The sequence below is a fragment of the Dryobates pubescens genome, chromosome 15 (assembly GCF_014839835.1).
Source record: "Dryobates pubescens isolate bDryPub1 chromosome 15, bDryPub1.pri, whole genome shotgun sequence".
Taxonomy (NCBI): Eukaryota; Metazoa; Chordata; class Aves; order Piciformes; family Picidae; genus Dryobates; species Dryobates pubescens.
Genome location: NC_071626.1, coordinates 8,913,580 through 8,924,357, shown reverse-complemented (window position 1 = coordinate 8,924,357; position 10,778 = coordinate 8,913,580). Strand labels below are relative to the sequence as shown.

Below are 10,778 nucleotides of genomic sequence, written 5' to 3'. Positions count from 1 at the left end.
CAGGGCAAGGGAAAAAAGCATGCAGCCAGCTAGGAACCAGGGCTTACCCTCTTCAGAGGCTTGGCCACCCTGGTACTGCCTGGCTGCTCCACGGTGACCCAGGGACAGGTAAGAGAGGCAGGCAGAGACGGACAGAGCCATGCAGCAATGAGGGTCACACAGCACACAGGGACAAAGGGATGCAAGGCTTCTGTGTTCCCTCTTGGCATGGTGTCCTCCACAGCTGGTCCTGATGAAGGCACCCAGTCCATCCTGTTCCTGCAGCCCCTGAAAGGGGACTGAGTCCCAGGATGAACATGCCCTCTGGTGGGACCATTGATGCTCTGAGGTGCCCTGTGCCTCGAATCCTCTCTTGCCCCAACCCACCATCTCCCTCTTGCCACACATGTCAACAGAGGTATTGCTGATCTGATTGTCCTGCTGATCAAGGAGGTCGTGGCCCTGCGGTTATGGCCCAGCCACTACCTCCCCACCTGCCTTCTCCTCTGACCTCAAACAGCCACCTCCACTGCCACGCCTCAGGTTTCCCTGCCTGCTGCCCTCCCTGCACCCCCAGCTCCCTGCTGCTCCAAAGAGTCTGCCCAGCACCCAGGGACTCAGCCAGAAGAGGACAAACAAACCAATATACAAATATTGCATTTTGCCTCCCCACTGCTGCTCCTCCCCAGGAAGCACGCAGTCCCCAGGCCTCACCCTCTCCTCAAGGGTTCATCTGAATAGCATAAAGGAGGGAGAAGTTTCTCACTTCAGGAGCCTGGGCAGCTGGGCAGGTCACTGCTCTGGGAGGAGATGTTGCCTGGGAGGGAAACCCTCAGCCTGCACTGCTTCACGGCTCCAGCAAAGCTGCTTTGCAGGCAAGGGAAGCTGAGGCACCCAAGGCAGGTCAGAGAGGGGAAGGAGACTTTTGGTTTTTTAACTCCCCATGAGGAGGGACAGGCAAGGGGGACAACCATTGCTCAGGCACCACCTTTAACATCCCCAGCCAGGCCTGGGGGTACAGTGAACATGGCTGGGAAGATCCTCTCCGAGAGCTTCACCATTCCTCTTCTCTCATGTAGGTGTCCAGCAAGGGGACCGAAGTGTTTGCCCTGCCAGCCCGCCCCAAGTTCCTGTCACCTCCTGCTCCACCCATGACCAGCTCCTACTCACCCAGCAGTGGTAGAAGGCAGTGGATTAAACCCTGAGCCTGCGACCAGACACAGCTTCCAGAAGCCTGCATAGCACCGAGGGTGACCCCGGACACCCTCTGGGGACACTTCTGTACCATCATCATCCTCGACACCGGGGACACACCTGCCGCAGGTGACTTCATGAGCACAACATAGCGCACATAAGCAGGGGGACAGCGACCCATCTCACCTGCTGGAGGCCGAGCTGACCTAACCTGCTCCCCCAGGGGCATCCGAGCACGAGCCATGGGGATGTGAGAGGCCGGCCGGGCGCTGGAAGCCCAGCGAGGGCTGTTCCGGAGGCTTTTTGTCCCAAGGCAAGGGCCGCGGCGAGGGCTGCACCATGAGCCTGGGGAAGCTGCCGGTGCTCAGCTGGGTGTCAGGCTCCCACGGCAAGCGGCGGCTGAAGTCGGAGCTGACCCCAGACATGATCAGCCCTCCGCTGGGGGACTTCCGGCACACCATGCACGTGGGGCGCGGCGGGGACGTCTTCGGGGACACCTCTTTCCTCAGCAACCACGGCGGGGACGGCGCGGCCAAGCCCAATGGCTTCTTCGCCCGCACGCTGCGGCACGTCCGGCGGGCGCCGCTGCGGGGCCGCGGCAGCGTGGACCACACCTCGGCCTCGCCGGCCCCGCCGCCCGTCTCGCCCATCATCAAGAACGCCATCTCCCTGCCCCAGCTCAACGAGGCCGCCTCCTACGACGGCGGCGGCGGCCGGACCATGACCAGCAAGTTCTCCTTCAAAAGCGCCTCCAACAGCTTCTCCAAAACGCACCAAGCCTACGGTAAGCAAAGCGGGAGGCACAGGCTGGCGGTCAGGTGCCGCCCAGCCCCTACGGCCCTGCTCCAGCTCTCCATGCCTCAGTTTCCCTGCCAAGGGGTTCAGAGTCTCAGCAGAGTCAGGACATTTACAAGTCTCCAGTCCAGAGGAGGGAACTCTTAGCTTGCTGCCAATCGCAGTCCTGGCTCCTGCCACTGGACAGTCTTTCCCTAGGGTGCTTCCTAGGCAGGGCATGGATGGTTTCTCCTCCTCTCACTCCCCACACCCCCCACACAGCTGTGTGGAGCAGTTTTAAGGGGGTGCCCCCTATCCCCTCACAGCCCTATGCTTTCTCCATGAGCAGCATCCCCAAGAAAGCCAAGAAGGTACTGGGACAGTAGGGCAATGCCCACACTAAGGTCATGAGGTCAAGGAGATCCATGGCATTGCCTTCTCCATGTGAGGTCAAAGAGGTTCATGGCATGGCCTTCTCCCTCTCCACACAGATGTTCTAACTCTGTCCCCCTGTTTCCATGTGCTCCTTAAGGGCCCCATCCTCCCCTTCCCCAGTGAGCCCACATCCCTCTCTGCCAGACAAGGTCCAGGAGGAATCTTTGGAGAAGGGTTGTGGGAAGGATGGGGTGGGATGGGACAGCTAGGTGGCTCTTCTCCAGCCTCACAGCACTGAGCTGTGGCTTAGCTTTTCCCAGGGAAGGGGGGTCTGGATCAAAGGGTCTCGGAGGGATTGTGGCAGGGGGCCTTCATCGGCTAAGGGAGGATGCTAGGCTAAAAGGAAAGGCAAGCTGAGGCAATGCTGCCATCTCCTGGTCTCACCTCCCTGGCTCAGCCCCATCCAGCATCCTACCAAGCCCACCAGAGCCCACCTGGGGACCCTGCACTGTAACTCTGGGCTTTGGAGGTGTCCATACAGACACTGGCCTGCCCTTCAGAGGCCAGCCCCTCCAATGGAAGCATGATCTGTGTTACCCTGTCACCCTTTCCCCCTGCAGATGTAAGGTAGGCTTCCTCTTGTCTAGCTGTCCCCCTCTCACCAGCTGTCCCTTCTGCATCACAGGGCTGGAGTCTGGGTTTTGCACCATCCCTCGTGTCCCTCGCTCGGAAAAGGCCCAGGAGAGTGCCTTGCCCGGGGAAGAGGAGCTGAAGCAGTCAGACTCACTGCTGTCCTTCCGTCTGGATCTGGGGCCCTCCCTGATGAGCGAGCTCCTCCAGGTGATGAGCTTCTCCGAAACCAACGGAGGTGAGGCAAGAGAGGATGACTCAGACCTCCCATGTAGCGACGGGACCAAGGACGAGGTCCTTCTGGCCTCAGGTGGATCCCACGGAGAGGACAAGGCAAGCTTCAGCTTCTGGGAGCGCTCTGGGCAAAGCAGCCTGTCCGGGGCCAGCTCGCTGCCAGGACTGTCAGTCCATGCCAATGGAGAGGCGCACGCCATCGAGGACCCTGCCTGGGCTTCAGGGCCAGGGGCGGTGTCCAGAGGCACCACATGGCAGGGGCACTGGAATGACTGTACCATCGAGGCAGGAGAGTTTGACCGGGCAGCCCAGGTCCTGGCTCGTCATTACGGTGGCACCAGCACCCCACGGAGCTCGGAGAAGGGAGAGGGTCCCCGGCAGGCCCGGACACAGACCCCCTGGGAGAGCCCCAGCAGCAGCTCCTGGAGGTCACAAATGACAGGGGAGAGTCAGTCCTCTGAGGCCACCTGGAACCAAGGAGAAGAGGAGGAGGAGGAAGCCAAGCTCTGTGGCCTGCAGGAAGGGTATGCCCGGGTGGGGCACAGCAATTCCTTTGAGTATGCCGACGATGAGGAGGAGGATGAAGTCAAGGTGTGAACGGCCATCCCTCCCATCATGGCCTCCCACCAGAGGCACTGGTGCTGAGGTCTTTGCCTTCCTCCCTGTCCTTCACCCTAAGGCACTCCCCTTGTCAGGCTGGGGGCACTGGGGAGGCTGGAGTGGGACAGGAGAAGACCTCCTAGGAGTCTCCCTGGGGCTGGCCAGGCTGCTGCAGAGGGCCAGTGAGGGTTGTGTATTGCAGCTCCAGGCACCACGTCCCCTCCCTGTCCTCACTGCCATTAGAAGTCAAAGGCACTTTCCCACGTGCCAAAGAAACCCCAGACCCCTTCCTACCCCATATGCATTCCCCTGGCACCCTGTCTCACATCCCTCAGGCTGTCCAAGCACCTGGGCTGTCCTCCCACTGAAGCCCCCAGCCACCCCTTTTTCCAGCAGAGGTGCCCTACCAGATATTACCACCGACAGCTCTGGCACATAGGGAATGGGAGCCTCAGCAGCTCCAGTTAGTGCAAGACCTCCCCACACAGGACATTATCTACCAGGGCAGGTCATCTAGGGGCTCAAGGAGCAGGCAAACCCCACAGAGCTGAGCTTTCTCATTTCCCTTCCAAAAAAGAGCCATGAACTCAGTGTGCAGAAGGTGAGAGCCCCCAGAGATAATTGCAGGGGCCTTTTCACTTGCTTCCTACTGCTGAGCATCACCTAGGATGGCTCCTTTTCCAACCTCCAGCACCAACCCCTCACAGCAGGGACAGCAGCAAACTCTTGGCTAGCTAGAGGCAAAGGTAAAGTTGTTAGGTCACCAAATTCTGCACCTCAGGTCCTAAAACTCCCTTCCTTTCCCCCTGCCTCAGGAAAAGGGGACCCTGCAGCTATTCAGGCTGTGACACCTTTGCTCCATCCCACCCCCTCACCCTATTCCCCACACAGTGCACCCCTTCCCGGGGGTACCGTTGAGGGACAGCTAATCCCCCCCTCACCGAGCAGCCATGGGCCACCCTGGAACGAGCTGCCCCCCACGCTGCCCCCCACGCTGCCCCGCGTGCAGGGCGGCCCTCACAGAAGAGCCTTTGTGCCACAGGGCGGAGCAGAGATGCTCGGGGGCTGAGGTCACTGAAGGGACCTTCACAGGACCCCCCCTTGTTCTCTGGGACACGAGGGGGTGTGACAAGGGGGTGCAGTGCCAGGACATGGCTGCAGGGCTCTGCTCCCACACAGCTCAGCCGCTGCCCGGCTGCTTCTGGCAGGGAGCTCCTCAGGGCAGAACGAAGAGGCTCTGGTTTGCACGTGTGTTGTGCATGGGAGTGCTACTCAAGGGCAAACCCCTCTCCCCCTGCCTCCTCGGGCAGCTCTCTCATGCTGTCCAGCAGCAGCAAGCTGGGACAGGCAGCAGCTTCTGGCCACTGACACCCAGCAGGATCAGCTCTCAGGACAAGTTCCCCCTGCCCTCCGCTTCCCAGACCGTAACAGAAGCTCCAGACCAAAGAGCCATATCCGTGGAATATCCTTCCTGCCTTCACTCTGTATCCCAGGCACTTATTATTGTCCTTATTAAAAAAGTTTTGATAATAACTCCTCCTCTGGTTCCCCACCTTCAGCTGCACCGACCTTATCCTCTTCCTTGCTATGTCTGCTGCTGCTCCATTCTCAGCAGGACTGTCCATCACCTCTGGGATCCCTAGATCCCAGTACTTTGCCAGTCGCTGTGGCTAACACCCAAAGCAACCTCCTATCCTCCAGGCCCTGCACAGCATGCAGGAGACTGCAAAGCTTCCCCTTCAGCCTGGCAACAATTCATTTGCAGCCCGAAGCAGGGTACCCTTCCCAAAGCTGGCTTGGCTAAAGCCCTTCCAGCCCATCACACACCTTCTGCCTGTGCAAAGCCCCACAGTGCCAACCTGCACAAGTCCCACAGGCTGGACAGTGAGGAAACAGAGAGGGAAGGCAGAGGCACTGCCACCATGCCTTGAACTGGGCTCTCCATAAGATGCTGCTCTACTCTGCTTTCCTCCTATGCACCTTAAGGTGCCTCAATGTTTGCTGTCACACACTGGTCTCACTCAAGCCTGATGAGACACTTTTTAATGAGAGCAGCAGCACTTGATAATCAGCACTAATTGCCTGTAGTCCCATGCAAGGGACACAGACTGGGAGGTGCTGAGCCACCTAAACCAGCCCAAATCCCATCCTCCCTCCCCCCTGCCTTCCCCTACCTCACTTTCACTGAGTGGGGATTGGTGTGGAAATGTCAGAGTAATGGGTAACCCAGCTGGAATGTACCAGCAGATAAGTGAGGTGAGATAAGGTGGAATGTCAGAGGAGACAACTCCTTATCCCTGGCAGGAATGCTGGCTCAGGGGCACACCTGTGCTGCCTTCCTCATGCCACCCCTTCGGGTGATACCACTCCCATGGGAGAGCAAGGCACCAATTCCTCCTGCCTGCTGGCTGGGAGAGCAGCCAAGAGGAACCCACCAAACCCATATCCTGAGATTACCAAACCTAACATCTAATTAAACACTTCTGTGGCATCAGATGCCACACTGCTGGGGTCCATGCCTTTCTTCCCTTTCCTCCCTCCCTCCCTCCCAAAAACTCAGTACAGGAAGACATTGTGCATTGTGAAAGGATTACACAACCACTCCCTGAGCAATCACATAGTGTCTTCCTTCTCCTGAACCCCACCTGGATATTGCTTTGCCCTACCTACTATCCCTTCAACCCCACATCCTGGTCTGACCTGGAAAGATCCTGGTGTCATTTAGGAACTATTTCCATCCACAAAGGACTCCTGTCCTGGCAGTGGAGAACCTGTGGGTTTTGTTGGTGTCTCACACACAACCACAGAGCCAGAGAGCTCACAGAAGCCAAAGCAACTAGAGCAAGAAGTCTCTCACTGACTGGGTTTTTATTAGAGCTAGAAAGTGGTGGCTATCAATCCAGCTTGAAGGAGGTGAGCCTGAAGCCTCCGTTGATGCTCATGTATGTGACCTTGTTGTAGCAGTGCCGGTTGGGGAACTCCACAGTATGCCCATCTGGTAGTTTCACTTCGAATTTGTCTGCCTTCATTTCAATGGCAAGCTGGGAGAAGAGAAGAGAGGAAGAGCAAGAATTGGGGACAAGAAGGACATCAGGATGTGAGGGTCAGACCTGGCCCCTACAGCCTTTAAGCAAGGTGCAGGGGGTTGAGTTGAGGGTGATGCAGGAAATGAGCAGTTGATATCAAGAGTCTAAGCTGGTCTCTAGACTATGATCTAGTGACAGGATCTCTCCTAGGGCTTTCAGCTACTCAGATTGTTAAAGCAGCTGAACTCAAGTGTGTCTTTGTATGTCACACAGCTTATATCTGCTCTGAGCAGGGCAGAATAAACCTGGCACCCCAGTGTCCTCAGCAGCTCACCAGGACCTGAAAAAAGGAACTTCATTGACAGACACACACAAGCAGAGAGGATGAGGATGCATCACTTGACATTGCAGATTTAAGAGATCATTCCTCACCTTGCCACTCCTTCCCCAAAAGCCAGCTATGACTGAGGAAACAACCTTCCTCTCCACAGCAACAGAACTGCTTCTGCCCTGTAAACATCTCAGGACATCTGTTGGGGTGAGAGAGCAACTAGGACAGGAGAGGAAGGACAGACTGGCAGCACTGATTCAGGAGTGGTGAGGACAGACAAGCTGAGGAAGAGGTTCTTGGACATGGCTCCAAATGCTGGGTTGCCTTAAAGCTTGTCTTTGCATAGGAGGAAATCAGGGAGAGAAGTAGAGAGCAGCAAGATCCTGGCTCTCAGAGATCCCTTTTACCTTCATATGTGCCTCTCATCCACTCAGCTGCTGAGCAGGTGTAGGGGCAGGAAGCACTTTGAATCACAGAATTTCAGGGGCAGGAAGGGACCTCAAAAGATCATCCAGTCCAACCCCCTGCCAGAGCAGGATCACCTACACCAGATCACACAGGAATGCATCCCAGAGAGCCTTGAGTATCTCCAGAGGGGGAGACCTGAGAGAGCCTGAGGCAGACAGGATTTGCACAAAGCTCCCAGAGGAAGCATTGGGGTTTTGAAGATGGAGTGGAAATGGCAATCAGGACCAAAACCCCAGAGGATGTGGGCCTCTCGGGAGGGAGTAGGAGACATTGGATGGGACTGGAAGGACCAGGGTACAAGAATCTGCTAACCAGGGGCTTCCCCTTGCCCCCCGCTGCCTTACACACAATTCCATGCTGGCACAGACCCCTCACCTTGAGAGTGGAGCCCTCAGAGAAAGAGAGGTGGTGATCACGATACTCTGTCTGCCACTTGTTGGAGCACATGGAGTTGCAGACGATGACAGACTGGTTGAAGCGGGGATTGAAGTGCAATGCCAAGTCTGAGGAGCTGTAGCCAAGATTGATGCTGAAGCTGTGGGTGAACAGGAGGGAGGTCAGCTCCACAGGCAGGGCAGGGTCTTAGCAGACTTGAGATCCAACACACAGCTCTGCACCCAATTCCTCCATTAGCACTGCAGGTGCTCAGTGCTTCCTGTTTTCTCTTTCTGTTCAGGAACCGGAGGAGCTCCACAGGGGTGGCCTGGGGGCTTCCCTAACACTGAGCTATGCTCAGGCTTTCTGTGCCTGCTGATCTTGGAAAGCCACCTCCCTTTGCAGCCCACCCTCAGTTGTGGCATCTCAAGGTGGTTTCTTTGTACTTACCCTTCTTCATCATCAGATATCTTGCCCGTGAGTTTCAGGGTGTCCCCAGTCTTCATATGCAGGTTCAACATTTCAAAGTTTTTCTAGGACAGAGGGAAAAACAGTCTGTGGGACTCCTTCAGCCATTCCTCCCCTGCCACCACAAGTGAGAGGGTATTGCTGGGAGAAGGTGCCCCAGCTGGGAGAACATCTACTGCTCTCAGCTGGTTTTCCTCTCACAGCCAAAATCTCTCCATGCTGGAGGTCTTTTATGGGCTTCTCAGTGAAAGAGGAATGGGATGGGTGAAGCCAGCAGGTGAGAAAAGACATCAGAGACAGAGGGCAGATTAAAACAGGTTTGTCCTCAGCAGCAAGAGTGGAGAGTATGACAGCAGAGATACAAAGAAGGATAAAGCAGAGGGCCACAACACAGGGTTTGGTGGGCAGCATCACTGGCAGCCCAAAAAATGCAAGCAGCAAGCACAGAGGTGACTGTAGCTTGCCAGTCCCCTTGCTCAGCCTTGCTTAGCTGGGCACCTTGAGTAACAGAGGACAGAAGCAGAAGCCAAAGCCCTTACAGCCATCTTCTTCAGAGGGCAGAGTAACCAGGCAGGGAGGCACCAGTAGTTTAGCTCAGAAATGCTTCTCACAGTGGGTTTTGCACCTCTAGACTTCCGTGTGGCTTATACATTAACAGGATCCTCGCCTCTGCAAGGCCTCACAGAGACTAATCCAGGAGACTTTGATCTGAAGAAAGAGCTTCCCTATGTGCACTCCTCATTAGGGACTTCATGAGATTTAACCAATTCCCAGGCTCCCCGCTGGGCAGCACTGCCCGAGGGCTGGGACGTGCCCGCATGCAGAGAGCTATGTGCGGGGCCGCAAGCGCCAGGGATGTGAGAAGAGGCAGGCAGGAAAGCAGCACGAGGCTCCTCACGGCTTGGAGAGGGGCCCTGAGATCTTATCAGGATAAAGCTAACCCCCCTCCTGCAGTGCTCAGCAGGGGCGTTCACCCCCCTTTCATTTGCCACTGGGAACAATAGTGGGAAACCAGGCAGCAACTCTGCCAGCGCTGGCGACTTCCTTTGTCTGCAGAGCTGAGCCTCCACATGGCCAGAAACCAGTCCTGTGCAGATGGCCTCTCTCATGCAGGGTATGTGCTGTCCATGCAGGAAGGGGCTGAGACCTTAGGGACCCCCAGAAGAGCTGAAATTCTCCAGTGTAGTCAGAGGTGGTGATAGGGATGGTGAAAGGAAGGTGAAAGGGGAAGGTTGATGCTTCCCTGCGGACGCTGCAAAGCAGCAAGCCTGGGGAAACAGCGATAGGATGGGAACATCAACCCCAAAGAAAGAGGAAATCCGGCTGAGGGGCACCTGCAAAGGAGGTGGAGGGTCTGTGGGGAGAAGAACACATAAGCAATAGCTGTGGAAGCTGGCAGCCACCAGCAAGGGATCCACAAATGTTTGACCCTCAGAGGCATGATCCCTTAGTAGGGTACCTGCTTGAGAGTGCCTCTCCAGAGTCCTGTGTAGATGTCCATCCTGGCTGGAGGGCAGCTGGCCTGTACTGTTGTGGGTTGCCTACGTTCACACCAGAGGAGGCTTTGCTACATTCCAAGACTGTGCCTTGGGACAGCAGAAACCCGACAAGCAGTCACTGGCATGAGGGTGGGGGTCATGCCCAACCTGAGGGCAAGGCAAGCTTCCAGCAGGGAGCAGGCAGGCCTGCAATTTTGCATGGAGGAAACAAAACAAAATCTTACTTAAGGAGGGAAAAGACCAAGGCAGCAATATTGGCTTTCAGCCAGCAGAGTAGCAGCTTTCACCTTATGAAATACATCAGCTCCACTTGCAGAGGTCCCATAAGGTAGATTTTGGGGTTTACAGTCCTTTCTAGCCTTCTTGCTGGTCCCGGGGAGATCTCAGGACCCTCAAGGTGCTCTGGGCAGCAGAATCTCATGCACCGTAGCCTAGGGCCACCACAGGGCACCTAAATAGCTGTTGAGAGCAGAGAATGCCACCCTCCCCAGCAGGCTGCCAAGATCCTTGGCAGCATCATTGCTGGCAGCAGTATTTATTTTGTTTTCCTATTTGGGCAGGAGACAAGCCAGCTAGGTGTGAAACCCTGAGGAAAACCACAGGCTTCCTCACTTCACAGCCAAGGTAGCCCAACCACCCTAGATGAGAGAGGTTTCTCAGGGCCTTTTGTAGCAGGGAGAAGCCCCCAGAACCCACACTGGCACACCACAACAGTCCCCACCATCTCTCCCAACCATGCTTTGAGGAAGTGCTTCAGAGGGCTTGGAGGTACAGGGCAGCCAATGCACCCTCTCTAGAGGTCATGAGCGAAGAACAGTCTCTCAC

The 10,778-nt window shown here is 56.4% G+C and overlaps 2 protein-coding genes across 2 annotated transcripts; one reads left to right on the top strand and one right to left on the bottom strand.

Annotated features, from left to right (window-relative positions):
- The first annotated feature begins 1,503 nt into the window (after window positions 1–1,503).
- On the top strand, window positions 1,504–4,665 carry CDC42EP1 (CDC42 effector protein 1). Its single transcript, XM_054167820.1, has 2 exons — window positions 1,504–1,957; window positions 3,008–4,665. Exons 1-2 carry the CDS (start codon window positions 1,513–1,515, stop codon window positions 3,781–3,783), a joined length of 1,221 nt encoding a protein of 406 aa, XP_054023795.1. The 5' UTR covers window positions 1,504–1,512; the 3' UTR covers window positions 3,784–4,665.
- A 1,904-nt stretch (window positions 4,666–6,569) lies between these two features.
- On the bottom strand, window positions 6,570–10,093 carry LGALS2 (galectin 2). The gene is made up of 5 exons (XM_009902584.2): window positions 10,073–10,093; window positions 9,914–10,021; window positions 8,437–8,519; window positions 7,987–8,146; window positions 6,570–6,827 (listed from the first exon to the last, which is right to left on the bottom strand). The coding sequence occupies exons 1-5, from the start codon at window positions 10,091–10,093 to the stop codon at window positions 6,681–6,683; spliced, it is 519 nt and encodes a 172-aa protein (XP_009900886.2). The 3' UTR covers window positions 6,570–6,680.
- Window positions 10,094–10,778: the final 685 nt, after the last annotated feature.